Source organism: Centrocercus urophasianus, unplaced genomic scaffold (genome assembly GCF_019232065.1).
Source record: "Centrocercus urophasianus isolate 14NV4802_14NV808 unplaced genomic scaffold, USGS_Curo_1.0 seq_26, whole genome shotgun sequence".
NCBI classification, from domain to species: Eukaryota; Metazoa; Chordata; class Aves; order Galliformes; family Phasianidae; genus Centrocercus; species Centrocercus urophasianus.
Genome location: NW_024884822.1, coordinates 6464955 through 6488354, shown reverse-complemented (window position 1 = coordinate 6488354; position 23400 = coordinate 6464955). Strand labels below are relative to the sequence as shown.

The window sequence follows — 23400 nt, the reverse complement described above, 5'->3', positions numbered from 1 at the left end:
CAGCCCCTCAGCAGAGCCCACCCAGTGCCAGGATGGCACGGCTTGTCTTCTCTTGGATCTTGTGTGCATTATTCAAAAGAATCATTTCTGGCCACAGAACGTTGCCTAAGCTGATAACCAAAGGAATGAAAAGATGGAGGGATTAGGAAATGCAGCAAGATAAATTCAGGCTAAAAGCAAGGTGCTGATAATAAAAAGAAAACTGAGCAAGCTTCCTAGGAATGCAGGTGTGCTTCTTACCACTGTGAAGCCAAGCCTGGCTGTCACTGCAGGGCAGGCTTGCTGCTCTCCTGCTGCCCTTACACACCTGGTGCATGAAACACATGGGGGAGCGTGGGCAGGAGGCTGTGTAGCCATTGGGACAGCATCTTCAAGCCTTCAAGTCCATTAACCTCCATCTTTCACCTCCTTCTCCAATAGGAAGAGTCATTTTTTGTCTGAGGAACATGTTCTTTGAAAAATAAGATCCAACTGGGACACATCTGGGTCCATAGACAGCACAGATCAGGCAGTGCAGGCCATGCGTCAGGCCGTGCTCATCCTGAGTGACTGGAACAAGCTGCCCAACATGGGCTCTCAAAACAGGCAGCACCTGGGGCTTCACTCTCCGAGCTCATTTGACATTTTCACACGTTTTGTAGCACTGCTCTGACTGGTGCCACTTGCTCTTCTGTCATCTAATTAACTAATGAGACATATGATGAAGCCATGACATGCACAAGGAATGACAGGGCCACCGAGCGCTGCAGTGTGACGTTCCCTGCGGCGCCCAGCAGAGCAGCAGAAGTAGGGCAGGCTTGCAGAGATAAGGCACTAATGGGTATTGAAGTATGAACACTTCTCAGAGTGAAGAAAACCAGAGCCCCAAAAGAGACTCAAGGAGCTTTAAATTTGCTGCAGGAGGAAACTGCTGCTTCCACTGGGAGCCAGCCTTGGCTGGGCAGTGTGATGGGAGCTTCCCAAAGTCAATAGAGCCCTTGGATCTGAAGGACGTGCTGCAATAAATCCCTTGGAATGTTTCAGTTTTGAGTCAATAAAGCTGTTATATCTAAATTGAGTTATAGGTATCTGATGTTACTCTATTCGGTTTTCATTGCCTTTTGCTTAGGAAACTAAATACCATGATGCATAATAATAATTAAAGATTGGCAGATGAGCAGGAAATCAATCCATGTCTCCTGGGCAGATATTAACTCCCATTCACTTTTTTGTTTGTTTGTTCCTTTTTACAAACATGCAGCCACACTGCCTTACCCACACTGAATTAGCAGAGCTCACTGACGGATGCCCTCACTGATGGAGCATGGCTGGAACTGCTGCTCCCTGGAAGAGCTTCCAGCATCCCCCGTGACCCCTCTGCAAATGAAGTTTGCAGAACAGACTCTCCTCTCTTTCAGAAGCTCTCTCAGTACACAGATGACACTTGCAGCTCTTACAGCCAGAGTGACATGCCTGAGAAAATGAAAAGCCTCTGCTCACGTGGTTTGCAGAGGCAGATTAAAGAAACCTAACCTGTTTTCTTTGAAAGAGGAGACAGGTGGGTAACTTGATTACAGCCTACAAATGCCGTCTCAGAAAAAGCTTTGTGTTGATGAGAGGGGCTTCAGTAAGTAACTGAAAACACAGGTAGATCCAGAACCTGGAAACTGAAATCAGGCAACTTCAGAGTGGGAAGCAGGGTGAGTAATTACACAGCAGAATGGCATTTGTGGGGATAAGTGATTCACCATAATAGCAGGATGGATGTCTTTCCAAAAGATGGCTGTGACTGAAGCAGGAGACTTGTGCCAAAAGGGAAACACGTGCAATTATCTCAGGGATGGTAACTAAGCATTAACCTTGATAAAAGCATGAATAATGAGAAAAGATTTGGGATTTCTAAAGGCACTGTGAGGAGCACACGAGAACTTCCACAAGGCTGGGCTAGGGGGTCACCTGTAGGTGACTTGCTGGGGCTGGGCACTCGAGCACTGCCTGCCACAACCCTTCAAGGAGAGGCAGGAGCAGATTTTTGGTTTGGATAAAAGCACCATGAGATGTGATTGCAGATCCAGTGATTGCAGCTTCATCCAAGGGATGCCTGCTGGCTTCCAAAGGCAACAGCCTTCCTGCCAACAAAACTGCCAGATGTCCATTCAGAAATTGTTTGGATTTTTAAGTGTGTAAGAGACATTTTTGCCTAAGTGTCTCTTTATCTGTATTCTTCCTGCATGAAAACACAACAGATAGGTAAGATCAAGAGATTTCCAATCCAAGAAGAGCACTGGAAGCACAGCACAGAAACAACAGTCTGCAGGGGCTCACGGCTACTAGTTGATCATGATGGCCATTGCAGGGGAGAAATGCTCCTGCTTCTTGAGAACTGACAAGGAGGTTTGAGAGGAGAAGATGCAGATCCCAAACTTTAGGTAGTGTCAAAGGAAAACAAAGCTGGTAGAGAAGTGCCGCATGCCAGAATATTTCCTGCCACCCTCAAAGACTGGAGCTTCTGCAGTACAGAATACCTTGCAGCATAGACAGATGATGGATGACAGCCTCAGAGGTCAGATGCTCTCACTGAGTTTGGCTGTGTTGTCACCAAGAGGAACACACAGTGTCCCTGCAGGTGCCTTGCACTTCAGTGATGTTCCAGCACAGCCTGCCCACCTGTGAATGGGTTGGGGGAGAGCCTGGGAGACTTTTTAGCAAAACACAGCCCTGACACACAGGAGGTATTTGGGAACTCTTGCAAATCCTTTCTAAATCATTAAATTTTTTAAACCTGATTAATATTATACTAATACTTTGAGATCAAGCATGACTTAAATCTTGGGCAGCAATGGGGGAAGGTCATGCTGCAAGTGGAAAACCAGCTGCAAGGAGCTGGAGGCGCCTCAAGCAGAATTAAACTTGAGCACCATCAGTGCCGCAGCGTTGCTCCCTGTGTGTCCATGTGTTCGTTTATGGTCCCAATGCCACTGTCAGAGCAGGTGCAAAGGAAAAGAAGAAAAAGAAACAAAATTAAAGTAGCCCTCCATAACAATCCACTCATAACCAAAGCCCCTTTGTGTGCTGGTTAAGTAAGAATTTATTCTTCCTTTCTGCAGAACCTCTCTGGTGCTCGGGGGCTAATTGCTTTGTGTTCATCCCAGATCCTGGACTGCATCCCAGCAGGCTCTGTGGCAGCCAAATCCTGATCTGTTTTTCCTCTCTACTCCTTGCAGAGTGACAGGACTTGTTGGCGCTCGCGTGGTTTCCTACAGTTGTCTCCATGCTGTGACAAGGGAGCCTTGTGCTGCCGGGTTTCCTCCCAGTGAGGAGCCAGGGCTGGTGGGATGCTGTGCTGAGCTGGGGAGCCATGAGGAGAGCTGGGAGCATTGCTGCACCCTGCCTGCCTTGCCACCATACAGAGGACCATGGCTTTACCCAAAGAAATGTAGTCACAGTGAGTGACTCCTGGCTGCTGTGCAGAACCTCAAGCACACCCCCAGCATGCATATTTATGATCCCAATTATCACCAAACAAAAAACACAGGTTGCTGTGTAAATAACTGATTTTTAATCTAAATCGCCCAGCTTACATACCTCACCCAGCCCTGCTCAGCAGAACAGCTGGTGTTTACCAACTTCTCATTGCTTTTCCAAGCAACGTGGAAAGACGCTGTCTGCAGAGTAACAGCTGCCCCTGAGATAAGGAGAGCTCAGGTTTGCCTCTGTCCCAGACACTGCTCCCTCACATCCTGACGAGCCCTGGCAGCAGGGTGTGCCCAGCAGCACTTCTCTGCTGACATCTGGGGCTAATGAATGATGCCCTACCCAGCTGCACAGTGAGCACGGGCCTCCAGCAGAGCCCTCTGAGCTGCTGTGTGCTCCCTGCAAGGCTGCAGGAGGGTCAGCTGGGGTTGGTTATTTTGGTTAGGGTTAAGGTCGGGGTTAGGGGGCAAGTGCAGAGCCTTGGGAGGGGAGAGATGGCTCCTACCCACGTCACTCAAGTTCAGACTTCCCTCCCAAGCAGCAGCACTCCCCCACCCAACTGTTGGACCCTGACATACTCAGAGGTTTTCTACCCCTTGACTGTCCCAGGAGGACCTGAGGTCTGCAGTGGGTGAATACTGTGTCTGGTACAGCTGGGGATAGGAAGGTCTCTCCACCTAGCACAGGCAGTGAGGATTTGCAGTACTGTGCGATGAGGGAATGCTGAAAGGTGCCTGCTCGTAGTGGCTATTACTGCTGGGTGTTCTATTTCTGCAAGAAAGAGTAGTTTCCAAGTAATCCAAATAACTCTAGCTATCATTATGCTTCTGTCCATATCTATATTTGCAGTTACAAATACTTCCTTTTTTCCTAGTGCCTCTGGAGGCTAACATCGGAGCTACGATGAGCCAGGAATTATTCTTATCATGGTATTTCCACTGCTCAAGAATGAGCATATGTTAAAGAAATCCAGTCCCTCTTTATTCCAGGATTTGAATGGCCCCCTGAGGCACCCAACAGCCAGATTTGGCTTTACGTGGGCTTGCATGGTGGCTGGCAGTGCTGATGCTGGCGGTTCCTTCAGTAGCACTCACTGAATGTGAGGATGTGAGAAGACTTTATCTACCCTTTCCCCTAATTTTTCCTCTGTCTGCCCATAATGACATTCATGCTGATGGAGGAGGGCTGGGCACTGGTGACCGGTGTCTATAGGATGGACATTGAAAGCCCAGCTCCTCCGCCACAGCTCTGATCTGCCTCAGTGTCCTGCAGCACCTTGGGTTGCACTCCTCCTGCACGATCACTGTGCTCTGCACGCACACAGGGCTTCTCCTTGGTGTGCCTAAAAGACAGCCAACTCCCACACCCTGTGTCCCAGGGTGATGGATGTCATGCCAACACACCCAGGAGGAGCAGAGGATGATAACCCCCAGCCCAGCTGCTCCAGGACCTGATCAGGCGAGGTCACCTCTTCTGCCGTAAAGACCCCAAAGCATCTAATTCTCCTTGGCACTTCTCTCCAGGCAAGGAGAATTCTCCTCTGTGGCTTCAGACGCAGGAGCTGGTAAGCACCAAGTTTCACGGTGTTGTTATGATGTTTAATCAGTACTTGCTACCTTGACCTCTCATCTCACCAGGAAAACAGAGCTGCTGTGTCAGCATGAGTGACCAGTTTTGTGCAGAAGAGAGCTGGTGGATGAAGGAGAGGGAAAATGGTGTTTTATGGGATGTTCTCAAGGAGTGAGTCTCCCTTACCCCCAGGCACCACAGAATCATTTGCTGTGATTTAAAGAGCACACATTTGGTTAAAAACAGTGGGCCAGACCTACAATCCCTACATGTTTGATTCCATGGAGGTTAGCTGGTTTAGATCAGCTGAAACACAGACCCTCTATGTTTAAACAAAGCCCTTATTTTTTCACTGGTGCTCAACAGAAAGTGACCTGCCTTTAGTGTAGATCTGTGAGGCCATGGCCCCATGCAGCTGTGCCCCCATGCACAGTTCCTGTCCCACAGTGCTGCACTGCTCAATGTGCCGGCAGCTGAAGCCCTGGGGAAGTAGGACCACAGAGGGTGCTGGGCCAGCAGCCTCGTGGTGACCTCGGGCATCAGTTCAGGGTCCACAAAGCCAGTGCTGAGCACCAGATGTGTGCACAGCTGGGCTGCATGCAGCTGTGCAGATTTTGGCCTCTCTGGGTGAGCACCGGGCACCTGATGTGAGCCCATGGAACGAGCCAAAGGGATTCCTTGCACTGCCTCCCCCAAAACCTCACTGTATTTCACATGGAACAGAGATTTACCTCTTCTGAGCATAGGGCTGAGGTTCTTCAATGGCAGGAACATATGATAAAGAAGCCGTATATTCACTGCCCCAGTGACAGATGCTCACAGAGTTTGAAAGGGGAAAATGAAATCAGCGTTTTCAAAGTGCAGCGAGGAAATAAATGTCCTGCGTTCAGCATTTACAAGCAGCGGACCACGTAAGTCAGACGGGGTGCCTTGCAAGAGGCCCCTTTGTGAAGCCCCAGCGGGCTGCCAGCCTTCGGTCCGAGCTGCAATCGCGGGGCTCGGTTGCTCCCTGGCGGTGAGCGGCCGCCTCGCTGCCTCCTGGCTGCCTTCCCCTCCCCGCCCCGAACGCTGCGTTTTCCCGTCCCTATCCCTGCCTCCTGCTGTGGGAGGGCGGCTGTGCTTTGTATCACAGTGCGGGGCACAGACCCGCATGGAGCAGACAGCACAGAAAACAGCTAGGATAAATAAAGAGCTACTATTCCAATTAATACACGCTCGGGTCAGAGTCCCAGGTGGGGACGGGCAGCACCTTGTTATCATCCCCATCACACACAACTGCACTCCTGCTCCAGCACCAGCTGCTGGGGCCTCATCCTGCCCTGCTCTGCCTGCAGTGCCATGCACACATAAATGTGGGCAGGGCCTCAAGTCCCTCATGCTGGTGGCAGGACCTCTGCTGATTGCTGCTTCTGGAGAACACGTGGATCATGAGCATCTCATGGTGACACGTCCATTTGATCAGACAACGTGGCCTCCTTCACTCAGCCACCTGGCCCGGTACGTGGCACAGCCTGGCACGTCCACGGGTCGCTGCAGGGCTCTGGAGATGTTGGCCAGCTTGGCACCAATGAGGCCCTGCAACTCCACATCTCCCAGCTCAATGGCTGCAGCGAGGGCCAGGAGGAAGTAGGCTGCTGCGTCCTGTTCATCCTAACCATAAAGAACAGAGTGTTAGGAAGTAGTTTAATGTGAGGTCATAGGGTGCAAGGATGCTGCAGAAGAGCCCAGTGGTTCTCCAATGGCAGGAATGTATGATAAAGAAGCCATATATTCACTGCCCCAATGACAGATGATCACAGAGTTTGAAAGGGGAAGAGACAGAACCCGATGACGCCTGAGTGTCGTGGGCTTCAATTGAGTGAAACGGGCTCTGCACAGCCAGTGCAAAGGGTCAGCACATTTCTTCCCACACTGCCTCTCAAAGCCTGGAGAAGCCAGCATTGTGTGTACTTATTCTAAAGCTGCCTACAAGGGTGGCTGCTCTGCTGGCAGATGTGGTTTTCCACCTCCAGCCCCCTGTCATAGAATCCTAGAATGACTTGGGTTGGGAGGGACCTTAAAGCCCATCCACTTCCAACCGCTGCTGTGGGCTGGTTGTCTCTCACCTGATCAGGCTTTGCAGGGTCCCATCCCACCTGGCCCTGAGCACGTCCAGGGATGGAGCACTCACAGCTCTGGGCAGCAGTGCCAGTGCCTCGCTGCCCTTTGGGTAAAGAATTTCTTCCTAACTCTAACCTGAATTTCCCCTCTTATAAAGTGATTTCCCCTTGTCCTATCACTGTTAGACCAAGATCAAGATCTGAAAGCTCAAAGCAGCACCACAGAAAGCAGCTTCCTACCTTCAGCTTGTGCAGGGTCAGGTTGCCAAGGTGGCAATACACCTTGCAGTAGTACAGGGCTTCTCCAGAGCACTGCAGCATGGGGGGATGCAGGGCAAGTGTCTTCAGGTAGCAATCTTCAGCCATCTCATACATCTGCAGAAAATAGTAGACTGTAGCCAGGCGGTGGAATGCAACCAGCTCTTGCAATTGATCTCCTAGAAAAGAGTTGCTGATATAGTCAGCCTGCAGCATGCTCACAAATCATTCCCAGCCCAGCACACCGAGCTGCATTTGATCAACAGCCCTGGGGCATAGATCTCTTCATAAGGAGACACTATGGTTGAAAACAGTCCAAAGAAAACAAAGCCAAGGGCAGGGCTGCTGATACCAATGCAAGACAAGTTGCCCAGGGAGTGTATCATTCAAAAAGGGGATTTCTTGGTGCTGGAAAGTGTTATGACAAGACTGGTTTCATCTCAGACATTTATGCTGGCATAATGCTGGCCATTAGACCTACTTCTGCAGTGGAAAGAGGGTTTATTGGGTTTATTGGAACAGCTAGGGCAAAGAGGAACTGTTGAGTCTCATGCCTTCATCAGACTTCCTGTGCTCTGGTGTAGCAATAGCCCTCTGCCCAGCAGTGCCCCCACTCCTGTGGGACTGTCACACAGCTTAAAAAGGGAAGTGGCCTTAAAGAGATGTTACCCTTAGGATAAGAATAGATCCAGAGCACTTATGAAAGCAGGAGTATCTTCCCTGCATGTGCATGCTGTCTTACCCAACAGCCAGCCCGCTTTGCCAGCAGCTCCGTGTACCCTTGGGTTTGCATCACTCACCCACCCTGATGCTCAGCCTGGCTGCCAGCGTGGCAAACTCCAGCGCCTTCTCATAGCCCTGCAGCCCGATCTGCAGCTCCGTCAGCTTATTGAACAGCCGCAGCTCTGTCTCAATGGCCTGCAGCTTCCTGGCCAAGGGCACTGCACCACCCTGGTAAGAGAACAGTGAGTCTGGTGTGTTCCTGGAGGTATGATTACAGCACTGCCCACAGAAGGGTAGAAGTGCAGCAAGAGATGAATTGAGCCCTTGGCAAGGCAGGCAGACAGTGGGGTGGCTGGGTTCTGGGCATCCCAGTTCTAACCCTTAACATGAGTTCGACATCCCAGAGTATGGTCCTCAAAAGCTGAGCCTCTCATCTCTTCCTTTCCTTAAGTGCATGAAATTCTGTCTCTGAGCACATACCCAGAATGACCATCCCACATCTGAAGCTGCCAGGATTGGTAATGCACAACCCTGCTCCCACCCTGCAGAATGACCTCTGGGGAGATCTGCAGCTATTGCAAAATGGGTGCTCTGAGATGCCTCCTAGCAAAGTTTACGCAGATGCACACTCAGAATTCTGATGATTCTCTCCACCTTCCACCCCATCCCTCCATCGTGGCCACACAGTGCTGCAGTTCCCCATGGTCGTCACCTAGAAGGGACATAAGGAACATGCTCAGAGGGGTCAGTACCCTGTAAAACTCCACTGCTCGATCTCTGTGCCGGCTGCCATTAAAAAAGTTATCGCCTGCTTTTTCATAGAGATCCATGGCCAAGGAGAAGTTCTCAGCTTTCAGAGCAGTCTCAATAGCTGCCTAGAAGGAAAAGGAACTGGAGTGAGACTTGGAAAGGGACATTCACGCACATTTTAGAGCGATGAAGTAAACCACATCATCCTGCACTTGAACCTCAATGCTCCAAACAGCACAGACACAGGTTGGCAAGGTGTGTGAGACTGTCATGCTGCATTTGTAAGCAACATTTGAGTGTGGAGCCAAGAGCTATACGTGTCCCTGTGCAGGGTCAGAGTGCCAGACTGACCAGCTGGGGCATCCCATGAAATCAGGATGAGAGTCAGGGCAGCCACAGCCTGCCTGCTCTGTCATTACAGTGGTGGAGGCAATGTTGAGACTGGCAAGGTGAAGAGATACCAGGACAGGGAAAAGGTAGAGCCAGTGGGATGGGAATGATGGCAGGTATACGAGCTTCTGGGAAGAACAGATATTTGTGCCAATTGTACACCCTGCCATGATGCCATCCTCCAGCCAGAGAATACCCTTTCCATCATTACAATCTGTCAGTGCCACTGACCATGATAGCTCAGTTGCACAGTCACCAGTTCAGTACTGCCTCCAGGGTAACAGAGTGAGGACCCAAAGCATCCCTTATGTGTGCTCAGACTGGTGATTTTCTGGACCCCAGTTCAGTGCAATGCCAGCAGACCCAGCCAGCCTTCTGCTCAGCTTTCTTTGGGCATGTGGAAGGATTTTGTATCTTTTAATAGAAACTGCTCTTTGAATGATAGAGCTCTAAAATTTTTGTGGAAGCTTTTCCTCTTTGCAGCTCATCTGATAGAATAATGTTGCAGATGGAAAGAAGCTAGTAGCCTTCTGCTCCAAGAAGTCTTCAAGCACTTCCCTGGCACCTCAACCCTCATCTATGTGCATTTCAATGGGAACTCATCACCCTCTTTCTTTGACACCCTCTCATCACTTTCTGTCCCAATGAATTCACAAACTTTCACCCAAGAATCCTCTAAAACCTGTGTATGAAAGGAAAGTTAGGACATTTAATGCCAGATAGTGCACGAATGCTAAGGCAGCAGCTCCTCCTTCCAGAAGCAGGTGTCCTATGCTCATGAGAAGAACTTTCCCTTCCAAGTTTTTGAGCCCCAAATGGCTCCTGCTGAGCCACACAGTTGTGATGGGAATGCAGCACCATTGGTGCTGGGAATGGGATTACTCCAGACACCTCTCTCATACCTGAAAGTACATTTCCACCAGCTCGTCTTCCTGCATGAGATAGTACAGCCTTCCTGCCTGCAGCCAGGCCTCTGCTGCCTTGCCTGTCTCCTCAAGGTCAATGAAGATCCTCAGACTCTGTTTGGTGCAGTCCAGCGACTGTCTCAAAGCCCTGTGGTGGTAACAGGTAAGAAAACACTACAGAGGAATCACAGGATGACAGCAACCAGCTGCAGAGCTGCCACCACACCTTCACTTCCCAGCCAACGTCTGCCACCCAGAACCAAATCTGTGACTGTTGTTTGTCCCTTGGTGCTGGCAGAAGGACAGTTCTGTGCCACACATGCAAGGCCAGCTGTCTCCTTCTCAAGCCCAATGCCATTAGAGGACAAAGGGCAGGCAGCAGGATGAGGTGTTAGGTTGGACATGCTGCTTGCAGAAGGTGGCTGTGGCCAGGGGTGGGGGCAGTGCCCAGGGTATGTTTGCTAGCTTGGTATCTTGCTTGAAACTGTGCTCCAGCTGTCCTTCCAGGGACCTGGGTGCTTTGGAACTGAAATAGCATTGCTCACATGACAGGCGTCTGCTTCCTAAATTCCTTCCCTCTGAACTCACAGTGACCCAGAGTGGGAAGGTGAACGTCCAGTTAGGGACAGCCCCTGCCCACTTATCCTTCTGGGACACAGGGGCCAGCCCTCCACTGTTTGACATGTCTGCCTCGAAAAACTGAAGAAAACCTGTGATTAATCCACATCTTCTTCTTCCCTTCTGCCTAAACTAATCCATCACCTGCATGTGTCAAACAGGAGATTAAAAGGTGAGCTGATACGAGGTCTGAAGTGTATTCTTGGGGAAAATATTCTAGTAGCAATAGGAAAGGCAAGCTCAGTGGCTGGAGGCTGAAGCCAGGGTTATTTAAATAACAGATAAGGAGTCTATTTTTACTAGTGAGAGGTGATTAATCACTGGGATAAGCCTCCAAAGGAAGTGATGAATTCCCTGTCACTAGGTCCCCTCTGAAGAAGGCTGGATGTCTCTCTGGAAAGCTATGTTTGGCCATCCCCCAGTTTTATCCCAGCTAGCAGCACAGCATTTGCTGGCTGTCCCTGCGATCTGGCTGACATTGAGCTCTTCCTGCAGAGCACAGGGAAGCTCCCAGATCTCAGCCACTCACCACCCACCACCTGCGAGCACCCCACCTCCCTGCAGGGACTCTGCTGTGAACACCATGGAAAAGCCACTGCTCTTGCATGGATGAGCGGAGACCCCTCTCTAACAGCATCTGCACAGGAAACAGCCATGCTCAGGACTTACTCAGGGGTGCCCAAAGCCTGATAGAGTTGGCTGAGGGTCTGCTGGACATTGCCTTCTAGCTCTCTGTCCTGGAGTTTCTGTGCCAAGGAGACCCGGTGCTCATGGTAGGTAATGCAGGCCTGGAGGCTGGGGCACACTTGGCTGTAGAAATGGCAGAGTGCCTCAGTGACATGAAGCTGACCTGCATGGTAGAGGGAAGGGAAAGAGACAGCTCAAAGGGCTGTGTTGGGGATCTGATGGAGTTCTGCACTGAGGCGAGCACTGCCCCATCCCTGCCAGAAAAGCTGTACTCACTCCTCACGTTGTGCCACTTCAGGGCAAAAACCAGCGCAAGTTCATAACAGAGTTTGCCATCTTCCATCTTCCGCCTGCTGACCATGGCCTGTGCCAGCCACAGCAGCACATGCACCGACTCCAGCTCCAGCTCCTCGCTGCCCTGCAGCTCAGCATACAGCTGGGCAGCCCGCAGCAGGTAGAGCTCAGACAGCTGACTCGCCCCACACGACTGGCTCAGCCGCCCCAGGTTGGCCAGGGCGATAGCCTGATTCCTCTTGTTCCCAGTCTCCTTGGCTTTGTGCAGTGCCCGGATGTAGTTCTCTGTGGCCTCCTGCACCTGCCCTGCTCCTCTGAGGGCAATGGCGAGGAGGTTGTGCACCGCTCCACCTTGAGTCACACTGTCTGTCCCATGCAGGGAATGTAGGAGCTGCCCCATGATGTCTGCGGCCAGGCCTGGTTGGCTGCTCAGAAGGTACATCCACCCCAAAGAGAGGGAGGACTCAAAAGCCTCCTCCTCGCCTATCAGCCTGCTGAAAACCACAGCCTGGGCTGCATAGCACACCGCCCCGTCCAGCACACCGTGCTGGAAGTACATCCGGGACAAAACAGTGCACAGAGTCCTCTGGGTGGTCACTGCTCTGCTCTCACAGGAGAAGTGCAGTGCTTGCTTGAGGTAGGAACACACCAAGGCTGGGATGCTGCTCCTCTCCAGCTGGCTTCCCAGGAGCTTGGACACATTTTGGAGGATGAAGCCAGCTTTCCAAATGGGCGTTGGTGCCCCTTTGATGCCACTGGGAACAAAAGACCTGGCAGATGCCAGTGCAATGTTTGGCAAGTACTTCTTGTCATACAGATAGCTCAGGATGGGGGTGGCATCCAGCGGCACAGCACTAGCGTCCAGGCTGAGTGAAGTGGTGCAGAGACATTGAAGGTGTTCAATAAAGGGCAGTACTTCGTCATTTTTTCCCAGCTGGAGGAAGAGCTTGACGATAAGGAAGCAGACCCGTGCTTCCAGAGGAGTGTTCCCCACAGCAATGGCCTCCCTCAGAACGTACATCATGACCCTCAGCTCGTGCTCAGAGCTGAAGGAGCGGCCGGGCAAGCAAACAAGCAAGGCCACCATTTTTCCCAGCAAGGAGAAGAACTTGCTCTTCATGTTCTGTTTCAGGTAGATGGAAGCAAGGTTCACGTGCAAGGCAGCCAGCAGGGGCAGGTCCCCAAGGCCCCTGCCCAGGGTGCTCATGGCTTCCTCAAAATAGACTCGAGCCTGGGAGAACTTGACTTTTTTCATACAGAGCTTACCCAAGAGGAAACAGAGCCTGACATGGGCCCAAACTGAATGAGTCCTCTTGGCCCAGTTCCTGGATGTCTCAAGGTACAAGACCAGTTCATCCTCATCAGAGAAACCATAAAAAGTGGAGTTGAGAAAGGAGAAACTGAGATCATAGAGGCTTTGATAACAGAGCATATAACTGTCTTGGTTAAGGAAGGTCAGTATGGGTTCAAAGACATCAGCATCTTCCATGTGTCCAGCATTCAGGTCAATGAAGAACTTGGGATCATCAAAATCATTCAGCTTGTCCAGGAGAACATCTTCCCATGTAGCAGGGGCTGACTCACTCCCTGGGCTGGACTGCTCCGAGGTGCTAGCTGTGACTAAGCTGTTTATCTCCTCCCAGGACTGGAGCAACTGGGTGTCCTTACAGCCATGGAGAACAGCCTCTGGAAGGAGATAGGAAAACTACAGTGGGACACTTCTCCGTGTCAGAATTCACTCTCTGGCATCACTGTAAAGACATTCTCCATACACTCACCTGATGGCGCTTTCGGGAACATGGCTGTGGGTTCAAAACCATCTACATAAAGAGACAAAACAAACAGCCCATAGGCTTGATTAGTGTCAGTGTGCAGACACAGCACTCAAACCTGCCCCAGACCCATGTCTCAGAGAGCAGGGTCACTTCTGGCCACAGACACCACATGAAGCTGCAGTTTTAGCCCCTTTATATTCTGGAGTTTGGCTTAGTGCACAATCATGGAGAAAAGGCAGGAAATAGAGCTGTGCTTTCCACGGGAGCAGTGGAGCTAAGTAAGGAGAGGGAACTCACCCAGGCGGTACACAGAAGTGATGTCAGTGCGTGCCAGCTCTCCAAGGAGGGTGACAAAGTGCTGCTCACCACCATTGCAGGGGATGCGCAGGAGGGGCAAGTTTTCTTCTTCGCTCAGAAACACCAATCCCTTTTCTCTAGGTTAAGGTGTGTAATATGGAAAAACAGTCAGTGTCTCTGCTGTTCTGTAGTGTTAGAGAAAATTGCCTGAGATTTATCTTGAGTGAACCTGACCCAGGAAAGCCCAACAGAAGCAGACAGACCTAGCAACAGCTTAAGAACTCCTTAAGAACTCCATTCTTCCATATGTAGTCTTGGAAGAAAAGCCTTTTTGGATGGGTATTGAACTGGAGGTGTCTTTAAGCCAGCAGCAAAGACAGCTGTTGTGTCCTAAGAGTGCAGTTGCCAGCCATGCTCCTCAGATAGCCCTTGTCCCTGTCCCTAGCCTGGCATTCAGTTCTGTTCAGAGAGGAACTGTGCCAGTAGCTGCACCCCACAGAAGGCAAGGGGGCAGAAGGAAGCAAAGAAAAATTCTGTTTTCTGAGCAATTATCAGAGCCCCCATCCTTGCCAGACTCACAGCCCCTCAGAGAAAAGCTACTAAGACAAGAACATTTCTGATTGAGACTGTGAAGCCAGCTCATCTGGTACATAGATGTCCTGGGCTGCCTTATCCAGCTCTAACCCAGAGCCAGACCTTTTTCCTCTCCAAGAATCACCTGAAGCAAGTGAAATATGATGGCTTTGTCTGGGCAGAGACTCCTGCAGCCTGTTGGCAGAACAGCCTGGGTGAGGCTTCTGGACAGACCTCACGTGGATCCTCTACAAAGTCTTTGCAAAGCAAACTACCTGCCCTGGACTCTCATAGCCTCGAGCTGGGACTCGGAGTTGACCCATCTTTTCCACCCAACTTGAAATTCAGATAGCAACAGTAAACTTACAGAGATTCACAAGCCTCAGCATTTACGGATTGCACTGGGACAAAGCCGATGTTCCCATTGCTTAAAGATCTGCCCACAAACCACGGGAGTCCTGGGAGGAGGAAGCCAATGACTTCTATGCTGTCTCCCTTGGAGAAACTCAGTTCATCCCATGCTGCTCCTCTGTGATCCACTGTGGCTGTGCACTTGCCTTTGACTGGGAAACAAAAGCAAACAATGGCATTTCATTGTGAGGATCACTGTTAAAACTTCCTTGCTCGAAAAGACTTAGGTGAAAAGAGCATGATGTCATCTTGAGAAGACTGCTTCTCTGTTCCCCAAGATTTGTTGTGCTCTCAGGCTCAGACCTCTACAGTTTCTTCTTGAGAAAAAATATTTTGATAAAATATACAGAAGGCATAGGTAAAACCCCACAAAGCCAAAGAGTGAAACCTCTGGGAGCTGCACTAGTGAAGGCAGCTGGAAAAATGAAGTTGCTGTAGTTTCACAGGAGATGGACTGTCAACTTTCTGCTAGGAGTGAAATCCTTAACAGTGCAAATGTATAGGAGAATCTGAGGATGCAATACTCCAGTGCAGCACCTCACAACGTGGTGCCATTGTCAGATCAAGAGATGGGCCCTTTGCATTTCGGACCAAACCCAGGTCTTTATGAGCCATGTCCATCCCTGGGAAGGGCAGCCACCCTACATGGTTATCACTCACCAATCGGCTGAGAGGTTGACTCACTGATCTCCTTGGAGATGCCAAAACTCATGGCGTAATTCCTCAGGAACCACCTGTAAGGTAAAAGGGAACCTTGCTGATCCTCTCCAAGCAGCCTTCAAGCCACTCCCAGGGATGGTCTCAAACAAGCAGAGCAGATGGAAAGTACTGCCAGTCCAGCCATGCCTTGCCATGGTGGTATGGGGCATGGAGGGCAGCTCACAACTCCCATGTGCAGCTTCACACCTTGTGGAAAGTGTAGGATGATTTTGCCAGCCCATAAGGAGGATTTCACCAGTAAAAGTATAAGATCTGTGCATATCTTCATGACTCAGCAAGGTGTGAAACATCAGGCCACATTTTGACCGGCATTAAGATTCAGGATGTTTTTTAGTTATCACAAGTAATCCTGTGTATGACCTAAATCAATACTATACAAGAATGGCACCTGAACTAAGTCCTTGCTCTACCCCAATAACAGAACCTGAACTGGTTCCGGTCATCTCAATGCATAGTGCATATTCTCAAGGTTATAGGGCTCTTGCCCGATGCCAGAGGTAAGAGCAGCTCCTCTGTTGTCCTGATTTGGTGCTAGCTGTGAGTCGGGAATGGATGCTTGGCTTGAGCACCATTGATTGCCTGTCTTACTACTTCTACTTACTGGTAGAATGGGTGAGGTACTGGCTCTAGGGCAGTCACAGGCACCAGGCCTCGTTGGCCTGTCAGCAAGGACATCCCTTCCCATTTGGAATCCTCTCCAATGTTCTTCACATGGACCAGCTCATTCCTGCAGAACTGCAGGCCTTCCTCTCCCTCCCTTTCTGGCTGGCATGCACCAGGCACTGCTCTGGAAAAAAAGTGACCTGCGGATAGAAAGAGTCATGGCCAGGTCAGTGGCATTGGTGCAAGGCAGAGCCCAGAAGAGGGCTACACCACAGCCCTGCAATCCCTCCTCACCTTCCTGGAGCAGCAGACCCAGATATATGGTGGCCAAGCGATTTTCATCCATGGACACTCTGATCTCCGTGTCCTCCACCAGTGCACAGTTCAGCCAGTACTCCTGCTCAAAGAGAAGCTGCTCCAAGCAGCGGCCTACATAGCCTAAAAACAGAGGGGAAGCAGCATCAGCACCCTGCTTTGCTGGGCAGCACAAGCTGCTCTTCGGGTGTCTCCCAGTCTGCCATTTGCAGCAGAGGTGCAATAGAGGAATTACCCAAAATACAACCTCCCAAATCTTTATCACTGTTCCAGAGAGTGGTTTTGTGAATCTGTGCATGAATACCAAGGCCCTTTGATTAACATTCCTTTCACTTTAAGCTCTTCTCTCTGTTAAACTGCGTTTATTTGTTGTCACAGAATACCTTCTCCAAAAAGGCTCTTCACACTTTTTTTTTTGTATCCACCCCACCTTGAAAACATTACCTAAAGTTAAATACGTGGAAAACTTCCAGACTTCTTCCAGGGTTTTGAAGGTGAGAAGGAACCGATCTTCCTGTGCCTGTATGCACAGCAGCCTGGCTGATAGCTCCTACATGGAGACAAAGCAAGACTGAAGGGCTGGGAGTTGAACATGGGGTCTCCTTTGGCAGTGTGGCAAGAAAATCAGACGCCAGGGTGTAGAAGCACATGCTGGGGAACTTCCCAGTGGGTTGGATGTTCCATGCCATCAGGCCAGGAGTCCCCCTGTGCCGTGCTCTTCTCCTACCTTGAACAGAGCACAGACATGTCTGTCGTCACTCTCCAAGGCCCACAGCTTCCTTCTGGCTGCTTCCTGCAGCTGGGCATTGGGGCACCGTGAGGAGCGGCTCTCAATGGAGAAGAAGAGTGAGATCTCTTGAAAAGGAAATGTACAGGGTTAGAGGGGAGGAGGAACTCCATGCAATACATCAGCATCATCAGGGCTCAGCCTGAGGTAGCGTGAACCAATCCCATCCTCCTCATCCAGACACATGGATGAGGAACTCAAGGGGTGACTGTGCTTGGTTAGCACAGTGCTAGGCTGCTTTAAGTTGCTGGAGATATTGGTGATGCTGAAGGCAGCACCTTACCTGGCGGAAAGCCCTCCCCAGCTGCCAGCAGCACTGAGGAGGGCTCTGGGGAGCCTTCTGCTGCCTCAGCTGGGCTGCTTGGCTCTGACGCTCCTGCCTTGCCTACACAGGAACACAGAAAAGCCACTGTCAAGTTTTGTGGTGGAATCTTGGACATTGTGCCTAAACACAACACCTGAAAGCAAAGTCCATGGGCCATGCTGCATGTCTGGCTGGGGAGCTGCATGAATCCAGCATCACCCTAAAATGATGCTTGGGGCTGGATGCAACATTACTGTGTGCTACCTACATGATAGCTGTGAGCTTGCTCCTTCCCAGAGATGGAGTGGCCTTGAGGTAAGGACTTTCCCTCCTTGCTCTAGGGACAGGTCCTCCCAGGGCAGATCTGGTGATCCCATGGCAGAGAGGTTTTTTTGAAGATCTCCCACAGCCAAGAACTTTCAGACTCTGCTCATCAGTCTGACAGTCAAAATGTATTTTCTCTCCTGCCTGCTCTGGTTGGTATCTGAAATCCAAGCTGCTTTCTCTCTGCTTCACACATCATCAACTATTGCCACAGACGATTCAGGAGAGGAAACTTTAGCTGATATTTATGTTAATGATGACTGTGGCACGTAAAAATCCATCTCACTCTTCCACAGCTGTATTGGCTGTGGAGGGGTAACAAGATTGAAAAGCAGTTATTGTCAGCAATCAGATAGAGCTCACTAGACAAACATACCCAGAGATCTGAACTGGGCAGTGGTTAGTGGGCAATACTGGAGGTAGGGGGACAGTTGGATTAGATGATCTTAGAGGTCTTTTTCAATCTTAATGATTCTATGATTCTATCTGGAGCTGGAACAGTGGTTCTATCTGGAGCAGTGACTTTGCTAAATCACTTTTGTCACCATATTCTATAGTTTTTATTATTTAGCCAGCTTTGCTAGGCAGTCAAATAAACTGTTATTTCCACAATAGAATTATAATCCTTATATACAGTCAACAGCAAAGAATGGCCCAAGGCTGGACATGTGATTAATGGGCTTTTCTTTGAAAGAAAATCCTCTACATTTCTCAACAGCTGATGTGAGAGCTCTTAACAAAGGACTTCATCCAGGAACTCCTTCCCCCCCCCCCCTCCCCAGCCCCACCCCTGCATGGGGAAATGGAGGCTGGGAAGCAAAAGGAGACGGAGGCAGAGCTGAAATAGAGTGCCTGCTGCCAGGGCTGGGCTATGCCTCCTTCCCACGTCCCTCCCTTCCCCTCAGCCCACGGCCCAGCAGCCCCTCAGCATGGTTCTTCCTTCCCGAGGACAGGTACCTGATGCCATGGTCTTCTCCCACCACCATCGTCCCCGGCGCTTGGCTGCGCTGTGCTGCAGGCAGTCCCAGTGTGGCAGGAGCAGGGGCGAGCGGGGACAGCAGGACTCACACTCCTCAGCTGGGGGAGAGGAGCAGTGGGGAGAGGCATTTAGACCCCGGGTGGGATGCTCCCAGCCCAAGGGCTCTCGTGGCATCTGAGAGGCAGCCGAGGTGAAGGAGGGGGCAGATGGGGCACTGCTCATGCTGGCACTGCCAGCGGTGCAACCAGGCATGCTGGGGCTCCCCACTGAGAGGGCCAAATGGACAGAGCAAGGGCTCCCGTGGGTGAGAAGAGAAGTGGGTTTGCTCCCAGCGGTGCTGGCTGCTGCTTCAGTGGTTATTTTCATTTGGGCCCGACTCAGAAAGGGAACTAGCGAATTTTTCAAGAGACCAATTGAAACTGCTGGCGGAGAGTTGTTCCTAGTTGTGCTGTTGACTCATTTACCTCCCAAGTGCTGAAATATTTTGCAATATGGGGCAGGAAGCAGCCCCAGCCCCAGCTGAGAGTGTTTCCAGGCTCTCTGACCCCTCTCCTGGCGCTCCCTGGCTCTCCCTGCATTGCCAGCCTCCTGCAGCACCCCAGGGCCCTGCAAGCCTTCCAAACAAAGGAAACCAGCACTCAGCAATGAGACCTCCCCAGCAGCACCACGACACCCCTATGTCCCACAGACCCATTTGAACAGAGCAGGGCTGTGGCCTCCCAACAGATAGCTTACCTGTACACCCCAGGGCCAGGTCCTGGTGCCAAAGGGCCCCCAAGCAGCAGCCCATGTGTCCAGCATCGCCACCAGCCCCAAGCCGGCAGGCTGCTGCTGTGCTGCCAGAGGAAGCGAGCCTCTCACCACCAGCTCTACTGCAGCTCAGCCCATCCACAATGTACAATGGGCTTTCAGAGCGGGCCCTGTGTGCCAGCAAGGCGGGGGCTGGGCACATCCCACCGGCCAGCATCACTGCCCCACTGTTGCCCCAGGCTGTGCTCTCACCCTCGTCTTTGGGCGCCTGTCACCAGGCCCACGTGGCACATTCCTCTCATTCCTCCTGCTGGAGCACCAAGCTTCAGCCTGGCTATCGGGAGATCTGCAGCCCCGATCTTTCCCCTGTCCAAAGCACCCCACTCCCAGTGCCGCTGCGAGCACCCCTCACCTGCTGGCACCACCTGCAGCTCCTCCAGTGCCCTCCATCCACTCCTGCATTGCCTTCAGCTCATGGGCAGAGCTATGGCCCAGCGAGCCGCCCGTCTCTGCAACACAAAGAGCCGGCTCGCTCAGGGCTGGCGAGGCTGGTCTGTGGATCAGCAGAGCTGTCTGAACCCCAGCATGAACCCAGCAGGACTGATCAGATGGCTGCGCACTCTCCGGGCTGCCCGTGGTGGATTCTGGCTCTCTCTTTGCTCACACGCTCTGACCTTCCCCAGGCTACAACAGTGGGACCCGCTGGGTGGCCTCAGTGTGCTACACGTGGCAGAGGTGTGCAAAGCATCCCTGGGAAAGGTCAACACAGCCCCTGCATGAAAGAAAAAAAACACCACAAAAGAAACTCTAGGGAGACAAATCACAGGTAGACTGGGCTTCTAAGAATGCACTTTTCCTTTAGGAAGGGGCTGACTGCCACCACGGCAATGCCTTGCTTGCCATGCAGCACCAAAACATTAGAACTGCCACCCATCCTTCTCACCCTCCCTGCTGCAGCCCTCAGTGCAAGTGCCAAACACCACTGTTATTTCCCAGCATGCCAACACTGAACTGATCCTTCCAGTGCAGAGGAGGACCGGCGCGAAGGTGAGCAGCTGGGACACAGTCTGCCCCTGGCAAGGAGGCCGCCTGCTCCCACTGAACCATGTCCCAGAAAGCTCCAGATTTAGAAAATTCCTGCAGTCGACCTAGAGATGCACTGACACTGTGAGGGCTGAAGGAGGAACTGAGCTCCCAGCAAGGCTCCCAAAGCACCCAGGTTGCACAAGCACAGCCCAAGTCTGTGCAATGCCAGGCACAGCTTTGCAATGAGGTTCTGCTGGTTTGGGGCTGCATCGAGGCATCTCTTTTCTAACAATCTTGTTGCTTCACACAGGGTGCTGTTTGTTTTAGCAATATCTATTTATAAATTGCTGTCAAATCCTTCTGCATGGAGGACAAAGATGTTGTTTCATTTGTTGTTTTGAAATCTCTGTGCTTTTATCTAGACAACGTAGGGACCAAACCCACCCCTCTACAGGTAAAAGTAAACCTCATGTCCGACCTGGAATGTAATTTTCCTTTTGGCCAGCAGCCCAAACCGCTCCCAATGCTCTCTCCCACTCAGTACCTCAGTAGCACCAGGACTCATGCACAGCCCTCACTGTCGCTGATACCAACCCAGCCTCCCAAATTAGGAAAGGCTGCAGAGCAATGCTGTGGGATCCCATCTGGTACAGCCCACTGCTGACCCCCAGGGCCCCCTTCTCTGTGCAGCCCCAGCAAGCGCTGCTGCCAGCTGTGTGTCCCTCCCAGGGCACTGAGTGGGAGGTGGGGGCTGCCCAGCACCCCTCACCCAGGGATGCAGCACTGCCAATCTCTGGGGCTGTCTGACAGCTGCATGCTCCTGGCACCAAATCCACTTTGCTAGATTTACAGACTGCTGGTGTGATTTCTCCTTTCACTCTCCCATTGGCTCCTGAATACGAAAGACCTCAGACAAATTTACTCCTCTCTGGTGTGCTCACAACCCCCTTATCTGTAACCCCAAACTCCACCAGGACTAATAATCCTAATATGGATCTACGCTTCTGTGTCCCCACACTGAGCTGCTCCAGGGACCTGCAAGAACTGCTTCCCAGCTGTGTTTGCTCAGCTGGGGCCGGCCAGCACCTAGCCAGCAAGGTATGGCCGTCCTGCCCCGTCCTGCCCCATACTGACCTGATCTGCAGGGCCCCACACCGCGTCCTCCTCACAGAACCTCAGCTCCCACCTCTCCACGTCAGGTCCCCGTGTGTGCAGAGGTGCAGACGTGCCCGCGAGTGTGCCCAGTGCCGCCACTCCCTCACATGGGGAAAGGAATTTCTTCCCAGAGCCACTTATCGTCTCAGGAGCCTCTGTTTCCCAGCAGAGCAGAGGTCAGCACACTGCCCTGCCATAATCCACCCAGCACGCTGGTGGGGCGCCGTCTCTGGGGAGAGCCCCACTGCTAATCCTGTGCCACATGGAAAACAACAGAAGGGTTAACAATCTCTTCCACCATTCCCGTTTCCTTTGGGGAGTGCGCAGAAGTTGACCATTCCGTGGCAGGTTTAAAATGAAGCCTCCCTGCTTCTCACTTTGTGCTCTAGAAGGGAACCTGAAAGAAAAAGGAAATCAGCCCCAGCCTGACGGCAGCAGGGACAAAGCAAACAAACGCGATGGAGCGTTTTGTTTCAGGTCAAACAAATTTCTCATCCGTGGTTTTGATGCTCGATGCCAGGCAGAGCCGTGCTTTCCTCCCCCACCCTCTGCGACCCCCCCCCCCCCGCGCCAGCAGCGCTGCCGGGCATAGGGCAGAGTGCGGTGGGGGCATTTCCTCATTCCTGCGCTCCTGTTCCTGCTTCCACCTGCAGCGGGCAGGCTGTGACGGGCACCTGCAGCGCAGCTCCTGCTCTGTGCAGCGCACTGCAGCCCGAAGGCGCTGCTCCGCACAGGGGAACGCGCTCCATCCGGCGAGCGAAGGGTTACACGGCCACGGGGCTGTGCCCAGCTGAACTCAGCGTTTGATGCTCAGAAGTGCTGAGGCCTGCGCCTCTCCCAGCTCGCATTGTTTGCAGTCGGGGCGGAGGAAGTCAGCACTGCTGGACAGCAGGCGGTGCGGCTCAGCCGTGCGGCTCGGAGCCCCCAGCTGTGCCGCTGCTGCCCAACGCCTGTGCTGATCGTGGGGCCCGCAGCACTTGGGGCTGCTGCTGTGCTCTCGTCCTCACTGTTTGGTTTGGGATTCGCAGCCTCCTTCGCACTCTCCGTGTGGCCATTGTGGTACTAATGTGGCTTTGGAGCAGTTGTGGGAGATGTGTAGTGGGTTTTGGAGCTGTCATGGAAAACCTCTCCTTGCCTTGATCCTTCCAAAGTGATGGGAGTGCAGAGGCAGCACAGAGCTCACGTCCTCTGCTAAATAGGAATAACAACTCATAAATAACAGTGACCCCTCAGGACTCTCCTCCCAGCCCACCTCTGGCTGGTTCCCTCCTGCCTGCACTGGGACCGGAGGAGGGGGCTGGTTCCAGGCTCCCACCACACAAGGGGACACGAGGAGACGTATTGTGAGCTTCTAATGTCCCCAGCTTGTCCCACATCCCAGACCCCCAGCCCTCCTGGATCGTGTATGTGTGGGGCAGGCTTCCCCTCAGCACAAGGCACAGCAGGGGAAGGTCATTTTGCTGCGTCCCCTGTGGAGTAGAGGCTGCTGCCAAGCCCAGAGGCTTTTCTATTCCAGACCAATAAACCTGAAAGAAAGAGGCACGGTGCCCTTATTTGTGATGGGCTCGGGAAGCCCCCTCAGCAGAGCTGTGTGCCCCAGAGAGGCACACCTGAGAGCCTTCCCCTGTGCGACCA

The 23400-nt window shown here is 52.0% G+C and overlaps 1 protein-coding gene across 6 annotated transcripts; it reads right to left on the bottom strand.

The window, feature by feature from the left end:
- Positions 1-3049: 3049 nt before the first annotated feature.
- On the bottom strand, positions 3050-22497 carry SH3TC2 (SH3 domain and tetratricopeptide repeats 2). 6 transcript variants are annotated; one of them, XM_042826571.1, is made up of 19 exons: positions 21745-22497; positions 19997-20356; positions 18813-18932; positions 17511-17612; positions 17168-17295; positions 16885-16990; positions 16420-16563; positions 16124-16325; positions 15463-15536; positions 14759-14954; positions 13819-13955; positions 13525-13566; positions 11729-13432; positions 11435-11615; positions 10145-10295; positions 8855-8977; positions 8184-8330; positions 7362-7496; positions 3050-6672 (listed from the first exon to the last, which is right to left on the bottom strand). In XM_042826571.1, the coding sequence occupies exons 3-19, from the start codon at positions 18820-18822 to the stop codon at positions 6481-6483; spliced, it is 3774 nt and encodes a 1257-aa protein (XP_042682505.1). In that variant the 5' UTR covers positions 18823-18932; positions 19997-20356; positions 21745-22497; the 3' UTR covers positions 3050-6480. The 6 variants fall into 6 exon arrangements, with proteins under 6 accessions (XP_042682505.1, XP_042682503.1, XP_042682504.1 ...); XM_042826569.1 differs by having other exon boundaries at positions 7362-7558; positions 8180-8330; positions 21745-22496; XM_042826570.1 differs by lacking the exon at positions 21745-22497 and having other exon boundaries at positions 7362-7558; positions 8180-8330; positions 19997-21734.
- Positions 22498-23400: the final 903 nt, after the last annotated feature.